The sequence below is a fragment of the Tachysurus vachellii genome, chromosome 12 (genome assembly GCF_030014155.1).
Source record: "Tachysurus vachellii isolate PV-2020 chromosome 12, HZAU_Pvac_v1, whole genome shotgun sequence".
In the NCBI taxonomy this organism is placed as follows: Eukaryota; Metazoa; Chordata; class Actinopteri; order Siluriformes; family Bagridae; genus Tachysurus; species Tachysurus vachellii.
In genome coordinates this window covers 5289890-5310932 of record NC_083471.1, presented here as the reverse complement: position 1 = coordinate 5310932, position 21043 = coordinate 5289890, and the positions used below count along the sequence as shown (strand labels likewise).

The 21043-nt window shown below is 41.8% G+C and overlaps 1 protein-coding gene across 1 annotated transcript in view; it reads left to right on the top strand.

Annotated features, from left to right (window-relative positions):
* Positions 1-17063, top strand: part of rngtt (RNA guanylyltransferase and 5'-phosphatase) — a 95706-nt gene extending 78643 nt beyond the window's left edge. Inside the window, exons 13-16 of the mRNA XM_060883171.1 lie at positions 4875-4975; positions 9505-9571; positions 14756-14879; positions 16274-17063. Of these exons, the coding sequence (XP_060739154.1) occupies positions 4875-4975; positions 9505-9571; positions 14756-14879; positions 16274-16425 (444 nt within the window). The 3' untranslated portion in view covers positions 16426-17063. The remainder of the gene's footprint in view (positions 1-4874; positions 4976-9504; positions 9572-14755; positions 14880-16273) is intronic.
* The last annotated feature ends 3980 nt before the right edge of the window (positions 17064-21043 follow it).

Genomic DNA, 21043 nt, shown 5'->3' with positions numbered 1-21043 from the left:
ACAGACATGTCGAATATGTTAAAGGCATTACTCAAGGAACGAGTTTAATCACACAGACTTTAGAAAAACATACAACGGAGCGGACAGCGAAATCTGGGAGTGGGAGGCGGTATGGCTCGATCAAAGAAAGATGTCTCTTAGAGGTGAAGCGAGAGCTGGGATTTTGGCAGGCAGAGACGCACCGAGACAACAGACGCTGCACACCGAGAGTCAGGAAATGCTTTATTTTTTTTTTTTTTATTCTTCAAGTCCATATTTGCTATTGAGAGTAACGCGACTCAGTGTATCGCAAAATGTACGAGCAGTGCTTTTAGACTCCTTGCGTTTTTTGTGAATGCCAGTGATTGCGCAGGGAGAAAAAGGAACGAGACGGCGAAAGGGGTGGGGTGTTAATTACAAAAGAGAATGTCATCACTGCAGATGGCGCGTTAGCAAATCATGCACATTCCAGATGGTAGTCTTTACACCATGTGTATGAAACTCTACTGAAATTTTTTTTTTCTTTTTTCCCCCTCCATCACACACAATGACACACATACATTGCACTTGTCAATTTCATTTTCTTTCCCTATACACGCTTTACTTTACAGGTGTCATTGAGCTTTATGAAGAACATCTATCAGAAGAAGCGAGCGATATTACATACACATCTGCCCCAAATGTGTAGTCGCTGAAGTGCCCTGAAGTAATCGATGTAGACTGAGATAGATATTATTAATTTCGCTCGGCCGTTTTTACATATCTCTCTGTCTGGAGTAAGAAGGATGTTTATCTTTCAACTAGAGAGACTGGAAATGGGAAAGTCTGTGATATTTACTAAGCTATAACAAAGACAAGGCAATTCTAAGCCAATATTTGTATCTGTCTCACTCTCACTCTCACTCATTTTCTACCGCTTATCCGAACTACCTCGGGTCACGGGAAGCCTGTGCCTATCTCAGGCGTCATCGGGCATCAAGGCAGGATACACCCTGGACGGAGTGCCAACCCATCACAGGGCACACACACACTCATTCACTCACGCAATCACACACTACGGACAATTTTCCAGAGATGCCAATCAACCTACCATGCATGTCTTTGGACCGGGGGAGGAAACCGGAGTACCCGGAGGAAACCCCCGAGGCACAGGGAGAACATGCAAACTCCACACACACAAGGCGGAGGCGGGAATCGAACCCCCAACCCTGGAGGTGTGAGGCGAACGTGCTAACCACTAAGCCACCGTGCCCCCCAGATTTGTATCTGTATCTCCGAAATGTTTCTCATAACATTTATTTTTTGTTTTAATGTCTCAGGAAAACCTTTTTATGGTATGAATTCAGACACTCACACTTCCTCAAGTCTGGACTTTAAGAGCTGGAGATTTGCGTAGGTTGTTTTTTAGGCTGCATATTTTTTGTATTGCGGCTTCATTTTTACAGAATATGTACAAACTCCTAGATCAACGTAGAGTTTTTGTGTCGTTTACCTGGATTAATTTGGAGTAACGGAGTAATTTGCTTCCTGAACGATCTTCTAACACACATCCTTTTTGCTTGATGTTGGATTAATTAAGGCTGCTTCACATTTTGGCAGCAACAAATTCCCAGTGTCACTTCGGACTGACGTCTTCCTCGAGACGGCAGTCAGAGCAGGCACGCTTCCAGCTCTCCTGAAAGTACAGGAATAAGCATTACCATGCCCTGAATACTAGGGAAGCTGCCCCCTTGTGCATGGCCAGGCCATGAAATTGTCTGCATTACCGAAGGGGACGGGAGACAGACGGCATCTACAAGTGCCCAGATTATTCCAGAATGTCGCCCATGTGCTGTGAATTTCCAGCGAGGGTTTTATCAGGACGAACAGTAGGGCACAGCGTTTTTCCCGCGCAAACAGATGGGAGCTCTATCCGCTGATGGCAAACGATCAAGAGCGAGCTTTCGTCTTTGTACAGTCACCGCTCGAGAGTCTTACAGCGCAGACTCACATCAGAGAAACGGTTTCCCGATCAACCTCAAAGGTACATCATGCTGAAAGAATACATTCGTAGCGGATTCGTTCCTCGCTCTTTATTACTTTCTGAAAGTCACGAGCACATACACGACGAGTCTGTTTCTCACGCATACACGACTCTAGAGTATAATGAGACTTTTCTCACAGGAGGCTTTTCGTCTGATTGCAGCCAGATCACAGCGAAATGAGAAAGTACTAGTGACTGACCGAGCGACATTAGGGAGCATAAAGAGACAGCAACAAATTGATGATACAATTAATCGACACCTTAACCCTTTATAGATTTAGATTCAGAGATGAACGGAGCACAAGTCCGTGCTGTTCCTGATGCAGGACATTTTGCACAGCTTCTTTTTAAAGCCTTTGACCTCACACACACCCCCCACATCAGATATACAACAATAAGGACACAGTGTGAAAGCCTTCATCCTGTCTCACTTGTTTATCCCTATCGGTCTTTTTGCATGTCAATCTCTCTCTCTCTCTCTCTCTCTCTCTCTCTGCGCACTCCCTCAGAGCTAACTCTTTTAATAAATCCCTATAACCACAAGCTCTGTCCTTTGTGCTAACACCGTCACCTCATTACGATAAGGTGAGGTTTTTGTATTTCATCCTAAAGGCACAGAACGGCTGCAGCATTTTTATTTGAAATGTCCAGATTACCGAAATGTCCTTTATTTCTAACAGCAGTTTCTCTTTAGCTGTATTTCACCACCAGCTTGTCTCTTTATTTAGAGATCCTGAGTGTCACGGTCACGACCGGGTGTGGTGTCAGGGCCTGCAACAGGATTCGAGGTGTCCCTGAGGCTCGCCTAAAGGAACAGCTAAAGGAAATGGTCCTTCACTGTAGACATGCTATCGGGCAGTTATCGAAGAGGCTTTTGCCCCAAAATGGAGTAGCAATTAGATTTACGTTGTAGGGTATCTGAGACTGACAGTGTTTTGTTCAGAAGAAAGTGTGTTTATTACTATCATTGTGTGCTATTACAGGAAGGGATGACTTTATACTTGTGACACATAAGATCATTGGGTTTTTTTATTACCATGCTTCATCCAGGTAATAAAAATGGCTTATCGGATGGCGTCTCGGTAGTCCCTCCCTCTAAACTTCTTGTTGTTATAATGTCACCGTAATCTTTCTTGGCTTTCCTCTATGTTGTGAATGTCACAAGAATCACTGAGCCACTATGGAAAAAACCAGTCCAGTCTGGCTGTAGATCTGAAGGTCAACAGAACAAACACAGTCTCGTTTCATTCAGCTGAGCAATGCCAAAACTATTGCTCACTATTGTTAGATTCACAGCAGACCTGCAGAGTAACGAACACACACCATACCACACGTGTGGTCAGAGGTCAGAGAAGAAGCTGACAGGAAGTCAAATGATCACATGTTAAAACCGGCATGAGAAGAAAAGCAGCTCAGAACAGTAACGTGTGTGTTCTGATGGAGATGGAGAGGTGTACAGGGTGAATCACCGTGCTTAGGGCTCTCTAACTCGGTAAACAGAGAAGGAATCAATAAAAGTTTAAAAAACAAGGTAGCAGATTCTTTATCGTCTTCTTCATAATAAAAATATTATCAATAATAATAATGATTGTTGTTATAAATGTAAAAGTGATAGAAAACGTTTCGGTACCTCGTTTTTTTTTTAATGACCCTGCAAACGTTTAGTTCGAGTTAAATGATCGTTAAAGTAAACATATTTTGGCTCAGCAAATATATGAATATCTAAACTCTGTGTTAATTAGCTACAACTCTGCAGTGTTTTCACACTCTTGCTCCTTGATTTAAATAGGAAATGACTCAAAAAAGACTCCATCATAATGAACTTTTCACACCTAAACCTTAGAGAGCACATTAAAATTCTCACTTTGAGGAAATCCGCCAGTCGTCTGAGCACGTTCGGAACGGGTTTATTGGAATCCGCGAGTCTCGCCCACTCTACAGCACACAGGCTAGAAACGGCGTAATGGCCCCTTTAAGAGCAATCAATGCCTCTGCGGTTGCTAAGTTACACACATCAGGCTCTGAGAGGGACTCTGTGTGCGGAGAGCAGAAATCCTTCCAGGTGCGGAAGTCGGGCCAAATGTCAACGATTTTTTGTTTGTTTGTTTGTTTATCCAAAGTTTTACGAAAAGCAACTTCAATAATATGTGAAACAGAGGATTCGTAGATGTCAGAAAAACATCATATAGCCCAAGGAATGAAGAAAGATTGAAGTACATGGCGCTTTAAATCCTGAGACAGACTTTTCCCAGCCGAGGCACAACACATTGATGGGGTTGAAGGCAGTTTATTGCCTCTAGGATTTTGCCATGCTCACGAATTAGAAAGCTGGGAGATTAAAGCGTCTCAGAAATGTGCTAATCAGTTTACTGGCTTTTTTTTTTTCTCCCCCGATCGTCCATACGCAGATGCTTTCGTGTCTTAGGTGGGAACCTGGGACTGTACTTCAGCAGATGATCCTTGTAGGTGTTAAGGCAGAAAACAGACGTGCGTTTAGCTCAGAGCTCATGTACTGAAGAGCCCTGCAAGTCCCTAATAAACAAATGGGAAATCTTCTCTTCCTCCCACACCATCCCTTTCTTCCCCCTCTTTCTTTCTCTCTCTCTCGTTCTTCCTCGGCCTTATGTTTGCACTTATTCCTTATGCTGTTCTCTCCTTGTCTTAGGTTCGAATACGAGAGCAGTGATTTAAAAGGGAAAAAGTAAACGAGACATCTTTTTCTGTCACCTTCTCTTCTTTCTTTTCTTTCCCCCCCGTTTGATCCTTTGAGCTGGACAAAGGAAGAACTTTCCACTGTATTAAAACCAATTCAACGTTCCACCAGAAAATTGTGTTTTAAACGACCTCGTCTTGCTTCTTGTTTATTTCTCAGAAATACAAGCCGGGCCGCTGCGATGAAATCCTGAAGTGGAAACCTCCTAGTCACAATTCTGTGGACTTTCGACTGAAGATCTCCAAAGTCGGAGGAGAAGGGTGAGTCAACGTCGTCACAACACACAACACGCATGTTAGTAGATAGTAGCAGCGTGTTGAATTCACCTCTCCCCCCCCTGTTCACTCTGTAATGTAGGTTTATTCTGCACTAGATTTTTTTTTTCCCTCTAGTAAGACACTTCTTGCTAGCAGGTTTTAATAAAGACTAGAGTTAGATTCATTTTTTTGTGACTTTTCCCTGGTCTTTTCTGGGATTTGAGATGTTTAAGTGTTCTTTAGGGAACTACTGATTGAGAAGGAAAATCCTAAAAAATCATTTGTGGTGAAATATGATGTATTACATGATATATATTGTACACAGTGGGAGGAATTTGAGGTTCTGTGTAATGCCTGTAAACAGATCAATACCTCCTACATGAGTGGATGGACATGGTCCTCCTCCACCATAGACACACACATGCGCACACACATATATACGTATATATATATACACACAGTACACACACAACCAGAGAAACCTCCATCAGAGCCTCCGCTATACTACTAGCAACAAAGCAACACCGGTATGGATCACCATCTGCGTTCTCCATGCTCGTCATTTCAATTAGGGGGGGACAAAAAAACTTCATGCCCGTGTGCCGCTTGATGTTAAGCAGGACTTGGGAACTTAGCTCGCACAAAGCTCTTGTGATAAAGAGGGCTGTTAGACACTGAGGTTATGGCTCTGAAATCTGCCCCTGCCAAGCAACAGAGAAATGTGTAAAGCACTTGTCGCTCCCACCCACGCTATACCTCACTTCCTCCTACTCTGTCTCATCCTTTTATAAGCTCTCATACCCTACACCTTCCTCTCATTATTTTCAAGGGGTTCACAGAAAAAAGCAGTAACAAAGACACAAAAAAAAGGAGCTTCTGTGAGCCGACTTTACCTGCTGTTTATGAATGGAACAAACGAATCGTTTGAATTTTAAACTCGCCGACCTTCACACATGACCCACCTAATTAGGTGTTTCCATTCCTCTACATACTGTATAGAATTTGCCACAATAATCACAATATCATTATTTACCCACACTTTAAGTACTATTAGTTTAGTCTGAATTCTTTAAGACTTAGGTCCCTTTTTTTTTTCCCGTTCAGTCTGCTGACGCAATTCCACGCAACTCAAAGAGCGTCCGCGTGAAATGGCTGCCGGATATCCAACCATTTTTTTAAACATTTTTTTCTTCATTCTCCTTTTATCACTGGCTTTCCAGGCCTGGACTGTGAATAGCAGCAGTCCTTCTGCTGCCAGGTCATGTATCGCCCCAAGCTACTGTTACCGTACAAACAAAACAAAGCCAACACAGAGAGGAATAAATGAATAGATTTTGGGTTCCAGCTGTTCCATTTGGGGAGAAATGATACGAATACTTTTGTTTTTTGTCATGGGTTAGCGTGAACTCTAGTTTGGTGTGGGATTCATAACCCAAGACGTGGAGAAGGACTAAAAAAGGAGATAAGAAGGAATAAACACCAAAAAAAAAAAAAAAGATGATGAGACAAACATTTTCTTTAATTCATGCTTCATCACTCATTTTCAATAAACTTGTGAGCGAGACTTTTCTAGCTTTTTATGGTAGGTCTGGTGTATTTAAGGTGCAGAATGTAACCAGACAACCACATTGACTCACAGTAAACTTTGTGAGCAGGCTCTGTGGTTACAGCTGTGGGTCCTAAACCTTTATCCGCTCAGCTCATGCACTTTATACAGACATCCACCAAATGATTAAACATGCATGCTTGTATGATCATAATGCATTGTTCTTATGAAACAACTTCTGATGCTAGAATATCTTGCTAGCGATGAGTATATTGTAGTCACGGTTTGCGTTCTTCAGTCGATTTTTGCTTGGATGTCTACCTTCATTCCAAAAATTCAGCCGTGGAAATTCTGAAAATGTGGTCGGCTCAAAGCACTTTGAATTCGGCTAACACGGCAGACTCGCCAATGCTCCAGCCTCCAGAACTCATTCCTGGATCACCTAAAACTTCACCAGTCTCATCCTACGACTCATGGCTCAACCCTCTGACCCTTTTGGGTGCCACGTAATTGGGAATTGAAGTTGAGACGGTCAATTAAGGGGCCACGAAGCAATATGGCAGTAAATTAAATGTGATCATTTCCTTTACTGCATCTAAAGTAAAGTATAATGTGATGTTTTGCAGAATCCTGGTAGAGTCGGAGATAAAGACGGACAAGAAACTGTACTTCGAGTGTTAATCTGATGCTGGAAAACTAATGCGTTCATCCTTGAGCTTGTTGTCCAAACGAGTTTATGCTGTTTTGGTCCACTTGAGAGCTCTGATGTTTAGAAGCAGAAGAATCAATTGCTATCTGATCCGGTATTGAAATGGAGCGCCAGTTAAATTGGACCCATGCCACCGAATACGAGGCGCGTGACCTCACAGAGGCAATTTTCCCAGCGAGTGATATTCAAGTGGCTCGTTTTGTAACTTCAGCTCCATTTAATAAAGCGAAAGGTTTTATTTCAACTTACTTCTGAAATGGCTGATAACCACAGGGAGCATTGGTGCTGCATGATATCATCATCTCCTCACAAAAAAAAAAAAGCTCTCAATCTGCACACGAGTTATAAATGTTGAAACATTAACGCTATCGGATATTCATTTACAGATAAAGCAAAAAGATCCTTTCGACACAAAGAGATGCTAAAGACATGGTATATAGAAGGGAAATGATTTATCTGGTGTCACCCAGATGAGGAAAAAGTTCCGTTTGGAGTCTCAAGGTTTCTTCATCACGTTGTCTCGGAAAGTTTTTCCTTTTCGTTGTTGACTCTGGCTTGCTCATTGGGGCAATAGATGGCTTCAGAAGCACAGATTTGCTTTCTGTACCACATCCCCGCATGGTATTTTGACAGACACCGGTGCTTCACTCAGCTGTAGGTCAAACCAGGTTGCGGAAGCCATGTATTGATCAGCCTGTGCAAAGTGATCTATAATAGATGACATAAATGACATATTTATTGGAGTGAAATACTAAAAGAGTAAACAACAGCAATGCAGCTGAAAAGGGGAAGTTACCCAGAGGGTTTCTGATCTTTAAATGCAGCTGCGGGAAAATTTGACGTGCCGGACGCAACCGTGGTGTTGATTGGGGTCAATCAACTAATTATCATCTGTTCGTTCAGCTCGGGATCAAAATACAGGTTGGTCCCAAATCAAAGATATGACTAATAACAGCACAGAGGAAACTAACGAGCTAAAAAAATGACTTTCAGTCAAACATTAATGACAACATTGTGGAAATGCTGACCATATAAGGCAAAACAGGACAATTCCTTACACAAAATCTAGTGCAGTCGGATGTGAACCTGGAGGAACGAAACACCGCATCAGACTTCCTCAGGCCCACGTTCTCTTGGATGGGATATATTTGGAACATTCTGTCAGTACGACTCTGTTGACATGCACACGGCGGACGTAAACCGCTTCAGACGCAAGACATTTCCCGAGGATCTAGAAATATTATGCTTCCTTTTTTTCCTCTTTTCACTTGGTGCTGTTTATCTTTTGAATAAGGGAAAAGGAGACCTTTCTTATTTTGAGGTGGCCCGTGATCGCGGTTCGAACATTTTTGTAGGCGTTTCTGCACATCACACCAACAGGATGCTTAAATTCAGAGGATTTATGAAGCAACATTTGCAGTTCATAACATGGCTGAGTCAGCCCTGGGCTTGAACCTTTTTTTTCCTATTCTAGTGGGGGTTGTGGTGAGATGGGGGGGATACCGAAGTGTCTCTGATTGAAATCCTAACCTTAGCAAGTAATCGTCCGAGCCGCTGAATTGTTCGAGCCGCCTCCAGCTGTGAGCTTTCTCTGTATTTAGGCTGTCAGATGATCCCTGAAGCCTCTCATTGCATCTGCTGGGTCTCACTGTGATTAAGCAAACCTCCAGAAACACTCCGGAAGCACGTCCTGACAATCTGAGCGTAATGGACTGGAAGGGGTTGTGTGTGTGATTTTAAATGAACATAGGCTAGAAACCTGTTTTTGTTGTGTTCCTCTAATTTGGTGGATTTTGTCCCAGACTGGAAAAGGATCAACACGTAACCTCGAGCCCCCGCTCCCTTTCACACTCGCAGGTCGCACGTTGGTTTTTAAACCATTAATGAATAAATTGTGAGCGGAATGACACACTACAGTGTGTAGTGAGTGTATTGTGGTTAGATGATGATAATCCATTTTAGGATGCTTTGATTTCCATCGATATGTGTAATTGTTGAGATTTCTGTCTCCCGTCTCTCTCTCTCTCTCTCTCTCTCTCTCTCTCTCTCTCTCCCGTTCTTGTTCATCAGCATTTAAAATTAAAAAGTGTTTATCTTCATCCACTAAAATTCTGTGTAAAATTATTAACAGAGGCAAAAACCACGTCTCACACCGAAAGATATTAGATTAGACTCATGGCGAGAAAATTATCCGGAATAAAAGTTCATCTCCGTTCCGTCAGCCGTGTGTGTGTTTGTGTGTGTGTGTGTGTTTTAATTCTGTCTCTGTCTGTGCAGGTTGATCCCTCAGATGGTGGGTCTGCTGTACGTCGGCAGCTATGACATGCCCTTTGCTCAGATGAAGGTGAGATCTGTGCTAAATTTGGCAATACATTAAAGCCAAGCTTTCACCTCAGGCTGTAGCATCTGGCATAAAACCACAAATGAGCTTTCAGGTTTTCTTTCTATTAATTTATGTTCCTATTCCTGCAACCACTAAACAGGATCCCAAGTGAAACGAGCCTGCTTAAGTCAGGATACAGGCGCGACGTGCAGTATTTCTGGGTGTGCCTGGGGGTTTAGGGAATATTTTGAGCCTCGTCTCAAAGGGAGTCGTTACATCTCGTTACATCTGGGAGGTGCACAGACGTTAACCCTCGTGTGAAGTGTAGCGTCTCCATTAGCATCAAAGGCTCGAGGTCTTATTCCTCCTGTTCTTTAGTCATCTCACATTCAGCAAATCTGATGCTTTGTTTAATTTACTAAAAAGAGGGGTTTTGTGCTCAGGAGAAGTGAAAGACTTGAAAAGGACTTTTCATGTTAGTGAGAAAGTTGCTTTATTTTACCACAGCAATTTAAATATTTCATTATATTAAAAATGTTTTTACCTCATATCCATTAATCCACGAGAAGACCATTCGTCTAACCAGTCGCCGTCTTTCATCGGTTTTTAAGTCAGCACCAAAAACAAATGAATTAAAACCAACTAATGTGAAGCTTTATTTGAAAAACAAATCTGAAAAACAAAATACACACACAAAAAAAATATGTAATAGCATATAAATAGTGTATGATCTTTGTTCTGTGATCTCCATTCTGATGCATTAAAGTTCTCCTGCTGCCTCTCGGCCTCGATGTACAGCGTTAACATAAAAGTCATGATCACGTATCCCGCTGCTGACAGAGCGCAGCCGAAAGAGGAGAGTTTGTCTCCGAAAACGTGTTCCTTTAACGCAGCCGAGCACACGGTCCCAGAGGCATGATATCAAAACCCGAACATTTACACAGAAAGCACCAAAAGCTCACGCAGGGTGAAACGGAGCAGCTTGAGAAACATTGAGATGAAAGTTCATTGTAATCCTGTTGCACTGCGTCACATGGGAGCAGGTTTGTGATCTTTTCGGCTCAAAGCAGTTTCACCCCCGAGGTGTTTCGAAAGAAGGCCTGGGTTAAGTATTGGTTAATCCTTGGGTTTAATTTTAATTGTGCTTGAAACATTTAACAGTCCAGTGAACAGAGGTTTATGGGTCAGTTATATGGGTTCAACGTTCACGTAACTGTGCTGTAACGGTCGTACAGCTGCCTTGCATTTCAAGTCAAATGTTGGCCATGTCTCCTTAAAATGACGTCACCCTCTGACATCATCATAGGAAAGAAGAACGTCAAGGAAAAATATTGGCACCCACCATCCAGTATGAATCACAATCATTTAACAGACCATACGTATTTTAATACAAACAGATTTAATGTGTTTCCAGTCAGATCCCAATGGAAGCAACAGTTTTTTACACCAGTGTGTTGATATTTCTCATTATTTCTCATTATTCATTATTCTTTATAACTTGGTCTGGCAGTCTAAATGTATCAAGGCAAACATTTGCAGGAAGGAAGCCACGAGTTCCAATTAGGTAGTATGATTAGTTCTGGCCAATTAGCATTGAATAGGAATATTAAACTGACAGTTTTTCCACTTCTAATTATTTAACTGTTGAATAAATTTTGTGGGGATGTTGGATGTGCTCTTTAATGCACTCTGATCTCCATAAATACATGAATAAAGTGACTTGAGAACCTTCAAGCTGACAAAGGACACTGAAGAGGTGGATATGAGTTACTCTTTAAGTGCTGTGCTAGTTCAAGGAGTTTCCTTTATTTTAATCTTTTTGCTTCATTAGACGCAACCCAATTAGCAAGGCGAACGTCTGACGGAGTAAAACGGAGACGAAACGCCGCTGTGCACTCGACAAATGCCTTGTTGTTAACCGTCTACAAGCAACACTGAAATATAATCGGCTAATTTGTATCGCACGGCTGTTTGGTTCATGTGGCTCGGGCTTCACTTTGAAGGATGTTTCCATCACCACCGCAATTGCTCCGCTTTCTCGTGCGCAGACCCCAGACTCAGAAAGTTAACCGAAGGTCACCTTTTGATGAGCTTATAGATTATCTCTTGTGCTTAAGGTTAAACGTGACACTAATTACATACAAACAAAATCACAACATAGCCCGCTCTCTATCTATTTAAAAAAAAAAAAAGCTATCCAGTCCCTTTTCTCTTCGCTTCTTTCTCTCCTTCTCACTGATTTATTTATTATTTATTAAAGTGACTTTCTGTCAGCCTGTACAGTTTGTCTCCAGCCTGAATAAGAACTCGGTATGATGCTCTTAAGAGTACAGCAAGAGGTGTAATAGGAAAAAAAAAAATGGCATATGTGAGATTGGAATTTTTTTCTCAGGTCTTTCCAAAAGCCTGGTTAGCAAAGAGAGAGAGAAAGAGAGAGAGACTTTAAGGAGGGGGGTATAGAAATATCTGAGCTCTCCTAAGAGCCAGCGAGGGGGTGTTCTGAGTCAGTCACGCCTCTCTGAGTCATATTTCATAAGCTGAACTTTCACATTCGAAAGCCGCGTGCGTGAAATGTATATGCATCGTCTGCAAAATACGAAGCCCACTTAGAGCATTCCGCCTCCCACTGCTACAGTACAGCCTGCCTTTTACACGCTACTCTAAATCCAGGAGCATGTGACATTATCAAGAACTAAGATGCACCAGTGGAAGGATGCTGGCATAAATACGTTGCGCTCTGGGAAAACCCGTCAACCTACAGCGCTCAAGCTGTACACTTTCCCTAAAGATATTCAATCGATCTCGGTTTTTTTGCTATACATTTCCTCCACGACGTTCTTCCGGAGGATTCTACTGTAGGAAGCGATAATAACGCGGGGACAACGATGAAGCGCGTGACATTTATTAACAGCCACCTGCTCCCAGCAAACATAAAGAAGGCAAGAAGACACCACTCCCTTTTACTCTTTAATACCCATAATGCAGTGCATCTTGTGGACACGTTATAATACATCGTTTCCTCAGCTCCTATTCTTAGCATGACTCTATTTATACTGTAGCTTTATCACAGTGATCATTAACGGTTTAGGGATTAGAGAGATTTTACCATGCCAGCATTTTTTTTTCCTGAAGACATAGTAGCCTGTAGTTACTAAAGAACCTGTTGATTTATATTCTTTAGAGTTCAAGTCGAAAATAAACCACGACACGTGTGCGCTCTTCTTGGAAAATATTCAACAGGTCAATTCAAAATGGTGAAAATAAAGTAGTTCCAACCCTGTGTAATTATTTTCTTATGACAAAAGTGTTTATTCTATATATACACAACAGCAATTTGAAAATCTGTCCAAACAAAAGATCCCATATAGTCATTAATGCTAGGTAAGTTGAGTGTTAGCTAGACGCGGCTCAAACGTCGCTGCTTTGCTTTGCTTTACCTTGTGCTCAACCTCGATGTACCACATGTACAGTACATACTGCACGTGTAGGCCAGCGGTTTTATGGTATTTAGCGCCAGCTCGGTGTTCCTAAAACACATTTCCTGTCGTCCAGTGTTACACTGAACTTTGTACAAACGATGACAGACAAACAGCTATTGAAGAGAAATGCAGTGTTATTGCAGCAAAGAAAGGATTAGAGCAGATTGGCTAGAGATATTGAGATTAACTCGAGGCAACTGCACTCCAGAATGCAGCCATAATGAAGTGGATTTGATTGGATCAGGCACCAAGCCGGAGTTTCCAAAATGGCATCCAAAATCTCACGGCTACACCTGGGAGTGCGAGGACCGGCTGGACTCGAGCCGGGAAGAGAGAGCTGCTGTCGCTCAGTCAGAAGGAGGAACATTAATCTGCACTCGCTCCATCACTGTGTGTGTGTGTGTGTGTGTGTGTATCTCTTCTAAAGCATCCACCTCTCAAATAGTGATCTCACAGATGCCCCTCACGGTCGGAGTGCACAGGCTTTTACTTAGCCAGCATGCTGCTGAGCTTGGCACTGCAGTGTTTCCTCCTACATCTATGTGTCCCACTATCCCTGTGTCCCCGCTTTCTCTCTCTCTCTCATTCTCGTTTTCTTAAACACACAAAGTCTGTCTTGCACTTTCCGCTCCAACTGTAAACTCAATGTTAAGCCGTTATGTAAGGCAGCGCTGTTAAATTCTCGATTCTGATAGGTCAATTACTTTTCCATAGAACTCAGAAAGTTTAATAGGCCACCGGGATTAGTGTTTTAGGCGCGTCACGTTTACGGATCGAAAGCTCGAGGTGGTGGTGTAGTGTTTTCAGCAGCAGGACATTTTTAAGTAGCATCTCTGGAAGGAGACCCCGGAGTCGTCGCTGTGTAAGTCAGAGGACTGTCTTCAGGATAGACGGCGTTTCTCTGTAACATGACAAGCTGCATCTTTTTTTGTCTTATTAACTTCAAGAAAGAGAGAAGAAGAAAAGGGACCAACTATTGCTTCTATGATGTAAATGTTTAGAAGGTGTTTTTGTGTCTTAAAACATTAAATATGAATATAAACACTTACATTAAAACTTACATTACAAAAAAAAATACATTAAAAAAAAGCATTGGTAAATTGCTGTGGTAGAAAAGGAATAAAATAAACAACTCTCGCTTCGCATCAGGCCACATCACACCACCCACACATTCATCGATTGCCTACCTATAACTTTATGCCTTGTCATCTTTTTTTTTTTTTTTTTTATTTCCTTTTTTTCTGCTCTATAGGCCCAGCACTTCTACTTGATTCGTGACAAGTACCCTGTGTTTTAGAAATATACAGCACTAGGTATATAGGTATACCTTTCAGTCAAAGTGTTACACTCGGACAAGTGTAGCGAACATTATGAAGACTTCTGTGTGATTTGGTAATAACATGTCACATAGGTCAATTACAGCAGTTCCAACAGCTCAAGCGTGACACAATACATGCAAGATTGTAGTGCGGTTAAGTGTAAAAACTATAACATGAATGAATTTAACATAGAAACATATACAGAGTTTTAATGTGAATGTGTCCTAAAAAAAATCCCCAGATTTCACGTTCTTGCTAATACCCATGATGTAAAGGTGTTAAAATAAAATAATAACCACGCAGCATGGCCGACTTTCAAAAGAATCGCTGGCAAGACGTGCATTATTTCAGCGGCTTTGTGCAACGCTGCTCCGTGCGTAACGCTTGTCTCTGCTCTTCCTCCGCAGGTGACGAAGGACCTGAAGCAGTACGATAACAAGATTATCGAGTGCACGTTCAAAAATAACTCCTGGGTCTTTATGAGGCAGAGAATAGACAAGAGCTTCCCCAATTCGTACGATACAGCGATGGGTGAGTGGCAGCACCACAGAAACAACACGCACTGCACTGCATGTGTAAATGAGGGAATCAACACCTTCTGCCTTCCACGTATTCCTAGTAGCGGACAGCGTAGGGATGATAAATGCTTAAATATTTAGCTTTTAATTAGATTTGAATAAGATAAACACTCCAATCTGTACTCTTGCTCACCTCAGGTAGTTATCCAGGCTGACAGTCATGTGGTAGCAGCACAGCATACTGTATACAATCATGATTCTTCAACACAATACAGTACATATGAAGAGTAAATAGTTTAGTTTATGTAGATTTGGTTCAAACATCAGAATAGATGGATGGTCTGAGGTGACAGGAAGGCTACAATAACTCAAATAATCACCTTTTACAACTGTGATGAGCAGAAAAGCATCTCACAATGTCAAAGCGAGAGAGAGAGAGAGAGAGAGATGTGGATCAGCTACAATAGCAGATAGCATGATACAACAGCATGTTAGGGTTCATCTCCAGTCAAGATAAGAGGAATCAGGCAGCAGTGAGGAAGATTAGACCTGATCAGGCCTTTGACAGTATGACAAGGTGTACAGATGTTCCTAATAAAGTGAGTACGTACCATACGTATTACGTTACTATATAATACTCTTTATGTTGCCAATTAATTCACTTATTATCTCTAATATTCTTTTATTTTGGATGTAATGTAAACGTTTGTAGATAATTAAGCGTGTCATATAAGTGTGCCATGAGAGCTTATAAATCAAATAACAAGGCCTGAAATCCTTTCAACAGACGTTTGTTGGATAACTAAAAATAAAATTTTAGCCGTAACGAATAAGCAAACAGTCTTCAGGAAACATCTGCATGTTACTGCGTCATTAACAGAAGGTGTGTAGTGATGAATTTCACCACATTTGTGAGATCTATCGAGCTGTAGTCCTGGTATCCAAGTGGTGTAGAAAGAAAGATGCAAAGCTTATGATCATTTATGTGGACATTTTATGATATTATGATAAAGCCAAATGTCAGAGAAGTAAAAATAAACATAAGGTTTGGTTTCGATTTAAGGTCAGGATTTGAACATTTCCTCAGGTACAGGTTTTATTTTTGTTTTTGTTTTTTTTAAAGAAACGTACGAATATAACAACCATCTGTGCCACCAAATTTTCTGCTCTGTCTTTCTTTTTTTTTTCTTTTTTCCATTCGCAGCATCTGGTGCTTTTCGATTTTCATTTTCACTTGGCTGGTGGTCCAGTCGTTAAAGCTATAGACATTAACAGCGGCATAGCGCTAAAACGGGATCCCGAATGAAATGCGTCAGCTAGAAATATCCCCCAGCTTGACCACGGCTACAGGAAAGGACTTGTCGTCGCATGTTCTGTAACCTGTAATCTCTTGCTGTGTCCCTACAGCTGTCTGTAGCAGCATCAAGTTTCCCGTTACAAAGGAAAGCCTGCTGGAGTTCCTGGACCGCTGTGCCCAAAGCCGCAAGCACCATTCGGACCCGGACGCTCAGCTCATGCCCCCTCCCCCTCCAAAAAGACCCAATCACGGCTTCCAGTAACCTTTTGAAGTTGTTCACGTGAAGTTTTTTTTTTTTTTTTTTTTTTTTTTTTTAAATATATGTATTTGGAACCAAGGTTCTTTCTACACCCTGATGAGGAGACTTTCTAAGTGACATTCACAGCTTTATCCTTCCTACCCAAACATCTACCAGACAGCAGACGCTGCATTTCTTTGAAATCCCTCGTTGTGTGGAGACCTTGTCTGGGTGGTCAGAGCTGAAACATGTTCTTGTTTAAAAGAAAAAAAAAGAATTAAATAAATGCTACATTGACATTTGGTTACCTCTCTTTGTATTTATTTTATTTTTTAGCCTAGTGGTTTATAGAATCGCTGTTCTACTGTCGAGACTTTCAATGCCACTTTCCAGACTTGGATGATTGATTTGGGTTTGTTTTGTGTATTTATTATCCACAGAGACCAGCAATCACTTTAAGCAATGTTCTGTATTAATTCTTACGAACGATTCAGATACAGATTTTGCACTAATGATGTCAGATTTCTTTGTTTAAACCGGTTCCTTTGTCAGGATGATGACGATAGGCAGCCATTTCTACTGATTTGCTGTCACCATACTGTGAATATGCTGTTCTTCTATCCTAAGACTTGTATAATAAATTCTATAGATAGCTGACATGACCTTTTGCTTCCAGTGTGATTCTCATCATGGCATTGTCCCGGTCCTCCAAACATAGAAGCTATTAAGCCAGTGAAAGGAAGGGACCAGATGGTTCTCCGATTTAGAACTTCCTCTTGGCGTCACTTCAGAAATGTCAGACAATTTAGAAAGCAGCGCAGTGCGGACTGTCTTCAACGCTCAGCAGGATTGAAATCGGAGAGTTCTGGTTGGGGGTGCAAGATCTCCAGGTGAAGTAAAAGAACGTCCAGGAGATCTTGTCAGGAAAAAAAAAAAAAAGGTGGGTGTGAGATGATTGCAGGCATCAGTGGGCGGTCAGAAATATAGATTCCAGAACGAAGAGAGATGCGAGGCGGAATCCCAAAGTGTCTTATTTTCCTATGCGTCTGCAATGTTTAATGCATTAAGAAGCGACACGTTGAATATTTTAACAGTTTGTCGATAAAGTTAAGGATGTGAAACATCCGAGAGAGAACTTTCTGTTCTCACTGATATTGGAACAATGATAAATATCCAATCATTCCTTCATCAGGATCTCTCTCTCTTAAGAAACTGGCAGGCTGTCATAGTCATACTAATCTTCTGTCCAATAAGAGTCGAGAATTCAACTGAGCTGTGGTAAAATATATAAATACATAATAGCGCCATGATGGATTATTTCACTGTTTACACCTCAAGCCCGCTTTCGTGTTTGTTACCGGAGGATTCGACGTTCACTTACGACGAACATGACTCAAAGTAAAAAGAACTGCTGTCACATTTCTTTCCTTTCCATGATCGTCGTACAATGTGTTTCACCAGAAGAATTGCTGCACCAGAAGACCGTTTCTATAAAAACACTGTACACCTGCTGACGGTATTGAATGTGCCAGGGAGGATTGTGGGTTCTGTACGGTCGGTGTGTATCAAGTGGGGGAGTTCTTGCTGGAGATTGGAACTTTTTTCAGAAAAGAAAGCCTTCTGTTTGGATTTGTCTCAGTGTTCTGAATAAAAATCGCCACTGAGAGACAATCTGTCTTTAAGTCCAGTCGCCTCACTGCTATTACACGACTGCCAAGATGCTCTGGACAAATAGAAGTCTGTCCACATCATTCGCTCGGTAAAGGGTGACTAGAGATACGTCCGCTGCTCTTACTGACGCCTGATGATGTGTAGATTTAAGAAAAATAGGTTGTTGATGGATTTGCTGAACAACAAGCTCAACAAGTTGTGTTTATCCGTACCATTGTGTGTATGTTGTTTTGTCTGCATTGCCCTTGGATGCCATGGACCACAAATCCCTCTCTCTCTTTTGCTTTCTCTCGTTTTCTTGTGCTTTCATTGGACAGGGGTTTATTAAAAGGAATGCATGTCAAAACAACAGTATTATGTTTTGTCTCGATTCTGTAAAAAAAAAACATTTTGTTGATAAATGCTAAAGATTAAAGCAGGTGAGAGTGTGGAAAAAGAATATTGTGTCTGAGTGATAGTAGCACCTCTCGCTCTCTCTTTCTCTCTCTCTCTCTCTCTCTCTCTCGTTCCCAGCAGCACTTAAAAACAAAAGTCAGTGCTCATCAAAGCATCCGTACCACCTCAAAATATTCCAGCATGTCACTTCTTTTATATCCCTGTGTGCATCTCCGTAAAAGCTAGCATCCATGCAAACGTTCACACACACCAGGAAGATCTCCTACAGAGTCCCCCGGATAAGCAGACAGATGGACAACAGGCTTGTGTTTGTGTGTCAGAGAGAGAAAGGGAGATGTGAGGCATCATTACAGCACTGATTGTGTGTACAGTCCACTACTAAGTGTTGTGTTTATTTGCTCAGTTCTCAAAAACTAATCAGATTCCCCTCACTTGAGGCTTCTTGTTATTTAGACCACACCACTGTTCTCTGAATTTTCGATTTAGATAAACATTATTAATTTTCAATAACAGCAGATTCTGTCTGTTTTCTTTATTATTCTTTTTTTTAATCGTGAAGAGAAGGAAAAACAGGAGAGTGTGGTGAGGGAACAACTGTTAATACAAACAGGAACTACACTTCATTGTGTCTCTTCAAAATGAAATGTTACTATAATCAGATATAAAGAATTAAATATACTGTTGAATGTCACTGTGGGGGGCACGGTGGCTTAGTGGTTAACACGTTCGCCTCACACCTCCAGGGTTGGGGGTTCGATTCCCGCCTCCGCCTTGTGTGTGTGGAGTTTGCATGTTCTCCCTGTGCCTCAGGGGTTTCCTCCGGGTACTCCCTTTTCCTCCCCCGGTCCAAAGACATACATGGTAGGTTGATTGGCTTCTCTGGAAAATTGTCCGTAGTGTGTGATTGCGTGAGTGAATGAGTGTGTGTGTGTGCCCTGCGATGGGTTGGCACTCCGTCCAGGGTGTATCCTGCCTTGATGCCCGATGACGCCTGAGATAGGCACAGGCTCCCCGTGACCCGAGGTAGTTCGGATAAGCGGTAGAAGATGAATGAATGAATGTCACTGTGGAAGAACAACGTCCTGCTTACACACTGCATTGTTGCATCGAACAGTGATAGTTCCTTTATAAGATGTACTTAATAAAGATTGATATTAATTATAAAGTGTAATTGAACACAAAATTGTGCAGATCCTGTGTGTTGCTGTAGAACTGTAAGTGGAACCGTGGAGCTGCAGGACGTGTTGCTGTGTAACAGTTCCAGGGTCCGTGGGCTTGTGGAGTCTGAAGGTATCCCTTGTGTCTGCTTGTGGTTCCTCCAGGGTCTCTGGATTCTTCCGTCCTCCTGACATGCTGATATGTGGAGTTGGTAAGATAAATTGTCCTTAGGTGTGTGTATGAATGGTGTCCTTGTGATGGACTCATCCAGTGCCTCGACTCACGCCCAATGATCCCAGGATAGGCTTTGGATCCACCATAACTCTGACCAGGACAAATCACTTACTGTGTGTGTGTGTTTGTGTGGATCTGTATGAGTTTTCTCTCTTGCCCTGAGGGCTATAAACACAGTTTCATTTCAGGCTGCCATTTGTGTGTGTACTAAAGCAGAGCTGAATGCGACAGAGCCTCATCCTTTTAACATTCGTGCCAGGTTTTTATATTTATTTATTTTATTTTTTTTAGGAGAAAAAGAAGAAAGAAAACAACATGACTAATGTGTGATGGCAAGTTGGCACACATTTGTAATAACTTGCCAGCGCTCTCACTCACCTTATCATTTTTGCATTCTGCATTCAATGACATGCACAAAAATCTCATTTTCGTGACTTTATTCCCATACAGCACTGCTTCGGGAGTTGTGCATGCTCATCTTGGTGCTCTTAGACTGAGGAAAGCCTTTTAATTTTTTTTTAACCCTTCACATTAAAGCTGTCCAAAGTCCAATGACCTGTTGAATATCTTCCCAGCAGTACAGCACGCTGCTGTTTTATTACAGCTACAACAGTGTATTTTCTTTATAAATTTTCCCTCCTGATAAATTGTTAATAATTACAGACCTCGATTAAGTGCTTCTATCAGAGTACATAAGGTTTAGTGTAATTACACAGCCGGCATCTATATTCACGAAACAACTTGAGTGCTCATCTTCAGTCTGATATTTTCTCCAGTTTAATGTGATCTCAGTCTGAGAAAACTGATCCTAAATTAGCGCTTGCTTCATCTGTTTGCTGTGATTTCAGCTCCTCTTCAGCAGAGTTCATTAGCACTCGGTGATTCAGAATGCGCACACCGAATTCTCCCTATACGACGGTGCCATGATCAAGCCCCTGAGCAGACTCCTTTACATACTAAAGTGATTAGGCTTTGATTGCAGTGAGCGTGTTGCCTCTGTGGAGCACAGTGAGTGGATAAAGACAGGGTGGGATGGTAAAATAAACCCTGGCCTTTCTGAAAACTTGAAGTACCTGAAGACGGAAGAGGGACGTGATGAGAAAAAAAATAAATAAAAGGTACATTTCATGATGGTTAAAGCGGTTAAGGCTCTGGGTTGTTGATCGGAGGATCAGGGTACAAG